This window comes from Otolemur garnettii, unplaced genomic scaffold (genome assembly GCF_000181295.1).
Source record: "Otolemur garnettii isolate 467f Iridium unplaced genomic scaffold, OtoGar3 scaffold00046, whole genome shotgun sequence".
NCBI lineage: Eukaryota > Metazoa > Chordata > Mammalia > Primates > Galagidae > Otolemur > Otolemur garnettii.
In genome coordinates, this window is record NW_003852441.1 from 3,505,210 (window position 1) to 3,509,968 (window position 4,759).

The 4,759-nt window shown below is 40.2% G+C and overlaps 1 protein-coding gene across 2 annotated transcripts in view; it reads left to right on the forward strand.

Moving 5' to 3' along the window:
• LOC100947565 (zinc finger protein 260-like) overlaps positions 1-3,975 on the forward strand; it is a 13,523-nt gene extending 9,548 nt beyond the window's left edge. The window contains exon 5 of one of the 2 annotated variants that reach the window (XM_023514020.1): positions 1,017-3,975. In XM_023514020.1, coding sequence (XP_023369788.1) covers positions 1,017-2,773 — 1,757 coding nt within the window. In that variant the 3' untranslated portion in view covers positions 2,774-3,975. The remainder of the gene's footprint in view (positions 1-1,016) is intronic. The other variant, XM_012806063.2, reaches the window with a different exon arrangement.
• Positions 3,976-4,759: the final 784 nt, after the last annotated feature.

A 4,759-nucleotide genomic window follows, 5' to 3' on the forward strand; every position in this document is an offset into this window, starting at 1 on the left:
CTGGGTGCAGTGTCTCACGCCTGTAATCCCAGCACTTTGGGAGGCTAAGGAGGGAGAATTGCTTGAGCTCAGGAGTTTGAGACCCGCCTGAGTGAGAGTGAGACCTGACTCATGAAAAAAATGGAAAAACCCAGCTGAGTGCCACGGCAAGCACCTGTAATCCAGGTCGCTTTCAGAGGCTGAGGCAGTGGGATGCCCGGCAGGATGCCCACAGCCAGAGTCTGAGGTTGCAGTGAGCTACCACACCATTGCACTCTGCTCAGGGGCACAGGGTGGGACTCTTTCTCAACAGCAACAACAAAAAGAAAGTATGTCACGTGTGGTTTATCCATAATAAAACTGAATTTAGTACTCACAATAGGACTCATACTTTAACATTTCTGTAGTCTAAACTTTGACTGTCTTTTAGCTTGATTGGGATGTGTGTGTGTGTGTCTTCAGAGAGAGACAAAGAGAAATAGATAAATAGATAATGTGTTTTGGAAAGCTCAGAGCGAAGGAAAAAATGGGGCTGAAGGAAATCTCTGATAAGTGGATGAGACTCACAGTAGCAAAGGAAAATATAGAAGATGATCTTATTGAATTGGATAGCAACCTAAGCAGTAACCAAGGCATTTTGAGAGGACTGTGCTCATTGTAATGAAAGATGCAGGCCTTAAAGATGCACCCCTCTAAGCTGGGGTGAACTCCAGACAAGTGGGGTGAGGAGGTGGAATCAGAAGCTAGGAAAAGTTCAGAGGCTAGGGGCAGTTGTCATTCCTAAGTATAGTACTGGTCATTGCCCAAATGAGATTTCTCTAATATCTTTATAGCATTCACCATGCTTAAATTCATTTGAATAAGAGCTGGTACCATATCTCTTTTGTTGATCATTGAATCTTAATCACATAGCTCAGTACCTACCCCATAATAGGTACTCATTAAATTATTTTTGACAGTTTGTCTTACATTTGTGACTAACATGATATTTACAGCATTATTATCTCATTCCTATCTTAACTATTTCCTTCTTCTAGTACAGGGAACTTTTTTACTTTTTCCCCCAGATGTGGAGACCAGAAAGTCAAAACCAAAGAAGTTATTTGCTGAAAAAGAATCAAATCAGGGGATAGATATGGAGAGAGACACAAAAGTTGATGCAAGGACCTCCAGTTTGAAAGAGGCTTGGCGCTATGAAAATTACTCAGAGATCAAACAGAGGACTCAGAAAAGACTTTGGAAAGAAGCAACAGGTACTTGTGAGAAAAGAACTTCTATAGCATACAGTAAGCCCAAATGTGTTGAATTTGGCAGACATATTAGTCTGCAGCCAGACTTTGTTATGCAACCAACTAACCCTAAAGAGGAGAGACCTTTCATGCATGATGCTCAGGGAAGGAGCTGCAAACAGAATTCAAAATTAGCCAGACATCAGAAAGAGAGCAGAGATGAGAAAGTTCTTCAGTGTAATGAATGTGGTAACATTTTTAGTGATTACTCAGTTTTTATTGAACATTGTATAGTTCATACTGGAGAGAAAAATTCAGAATGTAATCAATGTGAGAAGACGACCTTTGGTCATGGCATACACTATACTGAACATCCAAAAACTAATACAGGGCAGAAATCTTATGAAGATAGAAAAGTCTATAATTGGAACTCACGCCTTACCAGACATCAGAAGAGTATTCACAGTGGGAAGGAATATAATGTGCAAGAAAGAGCTTTAGTTCCATATAGACCATATATTCAACTTAACAAAACCCATAACAGAGAGAAACCTTATGAGTGTAGTGAATGTAGAAAAGCTTTCAGTAATTATTCAGCCCTTACAGCACATCAGAGAATTCATACTGGGGAGAAACCATATGAATGTAAAGAATGTGGCAAAGCCTTTAGTCACAATTCATCTCGTATTCAACACCAGAGAATCCATACTGGAGAGAAACCGTATGAATGTAATGAATGTGGCAAAGCCTTTAATCACAATTCATCTCTTATTCAACACCAAAGAATCCATACTGGAGAGAAACCCTATGAATGTAATGAGTGTGGGAAGGCTTTTACCCAGATAACACACTTTGTTCAACATCAGCGAGTTCACACTGGAGAGAAACCTTATGAGTGTGACACGTGTGGGAAAGCCTTCAGCCGTAATTCAGCCTGTATTGAACATCAGTTTATTCACACTGGGCAGAAGCCCTATGAATGCACAGAATGTGGGAAAGCCTTTAGTCACAACTCTTCCCTTATTGTCCATCAGTTAATTCACACTGGAGAGAAACCATATAAATGTAAGGAATGTGGTAAGGTCTTCAGTCAGAGCTCACACCTCTATCAACACCGGAGAACTCACACTGGAGAAAAACCTTATACTTGCAATGACTGTGGGAAAGCCTTTCGTGATCGATCAGTCCTTATACGACATCACAGAGTTCACACTGGAGAAAAACCCTACCAATGTAAAAAATGTGGGAAAGCCTTCAGGCAGAGCTCAACTCTTTTAAAACATATGAAACTCCACACTGGAGAGAAACCTTATACTTGTAAATATTGTGGGAAAACCTTCAGGCAGAGTTCATCTCTTACTCAACACCAGAGGGTTCATACTGGAGAGAAACCATTTGAATGTCAGGAGTGTGGGAAAGCCTTCAGCCGAAGTGCCCATGTTAGCCAACACCAGAGGATCCACACTGGAGAGAAACCTTGTGAGTGCAGCAAATGTGGCAAAACCTTCAGGTACAGCTCAGCCCTCGTTAGACATCAGAGACTTCACACTGAAGAGTCTCCCTGAAAATGTGGACAAATTCATACAGACTCTTCATTTTGTTAAATACTAAAGAATCATACTTCTACAGGTTGTTACAATTGTGATGCTTTTCTATTTTGAGGAATGAAACCCCCCTAGCCCCATTTTCTCCTGCAAAGCATTAACTGTGAGAATATCACAAATCCAAGTGAAGAAATGCTGATCCAATATCTCAGTCTAATAGGCTCTAAACATCAATCTTTACCTATGTATGTGTGTATTTTTATCTATATCCCAAAATGTCTGATGTCACCATGCAGTGATTTTTACCTCTTGACCGAGGATTAAGCCAAGGAATACTAGTTCAAAACTGAGCTTGTACTGATGGGAATAATGCCATGTCCAGACAAAATAGAGAAACTCATGGTTAATTGTATTTTCTAATACCACCTTCCTATAAATCTCTTCACTAACGTAGTAGGCCAGATGTCAAGGCTGATGGTACTTCAAACACCAAGAGAATTTGAAAAATTATTATTCATACAAAAGATTAATGGGGATAGCAGAGTAGATGTAGGCTGGTCCAAAATGGCAAGAATAGAGAGGAAGTTGACCTTCTTAGTGGCCAGCTTGTGGGGCTAGGGAGCATTCCCACATATGGGTTTGGGGGGATTCATGCCTCTGCCAGTTGCAAGAGCTCAGGTGATGCCAATGGATTTCCCTGTATAAGTCTCAGGCATGCAGTGGGATGGGGAGAAAACTGTGGAAGCTCAGTGCTCTCGCTAGCCAGACATAAAAAATAGAGTCAAACTCTGTTATGTCTCCTTTCTCAGAAAACCTTTGTTCACTTATCTCAAAATAGCTCTTTAAACGTTGTGTTTTCTGTTGACAAGGAATTTATTTGCTCTTTCCATTGCCCCTTCTTAGGATTTTTTTTTTCTTCCTTTTCCTCAAGGAAAAATTGTAACTATCATTTCTGAGAAAGTAAGCACCACTTAGCCCTGAAACTGACAGCCTTATGCAGGAACTGTTGTCTCACCCAATCCTGACAGGAGAGTTCAGGAAGTTTGAGCCAACACTTTCAGAAAACATTCTGGGGAAAAACAAATAGCTATATCAATTTGTATTAAACTTTCACCAAACTGAATTACTTGGGTTTGTCTGATGAAAATTCCCATATATGGCTGTAAGAAATTTTATGTGTACTTTAAATAAAGCACTATTTTGATCACACTGTGACTCTACACGTATGCAAACATTTTCTTTCTTTTAAGCCTCCTAAGCTTTTTTAGATTTCTATGAATTATTTCCTCTACCTTTATTTTTTGTTCTAGGCATTTTTTCAATTACCTAAGAGCATTATTATATATGATTGGAGTCTTTCGACATTCCCATGTATTTCCCGCTTTATTTTTTTCATTGACGGGGCTACTCTGAACTCTGTCTTCTCACCACTTTCCTACCCTTCTGTTCTACTTAAAACAGTTACAATGTGTTAGCTACCACTTGAAATTCAACAGGGCTTGCATTATAGAGCTGAAAAGTGCCACTGAAGTTAGAGAAGAAAGGATTTTTTTTTCCCCTGTTCTGAAAACTAGCTATGAGACTATTCTGAAGGAATGGTGACATCTGGAAATAAATTTTGAAATGCCAGAAATCTGGACGGTGCCCATAGCTCAGTGGGTAAGGCGCCGGCCACATACATTGAGGCTGGCAGGTTTGAATCCAGCCCCGGCCAGCTAAAACAACTATCAACTGCAACAACAAAAATAGCTGGGCATTGTGGCATGTGCCTGTAGTCCCAGCTGCTTGGAAGACAGGCAAAAGAATCATTTAAGCCCAAGAGTTTGAAGTTGCTGTGAGCTGTGACACCAGAGCACTCTATCCAGGGCGACAGCTTGAGACTCTTGTCTCAAAAAAAAACAGAAATACCCAAAATCCTTAGTAACTTTTAGAAGTTGAAAGGAGTGGTTAGAGTAACCTTTAGGAGTTAGGAGTGTCTATCATTCCAACAGGACCTCTTAAGATAAT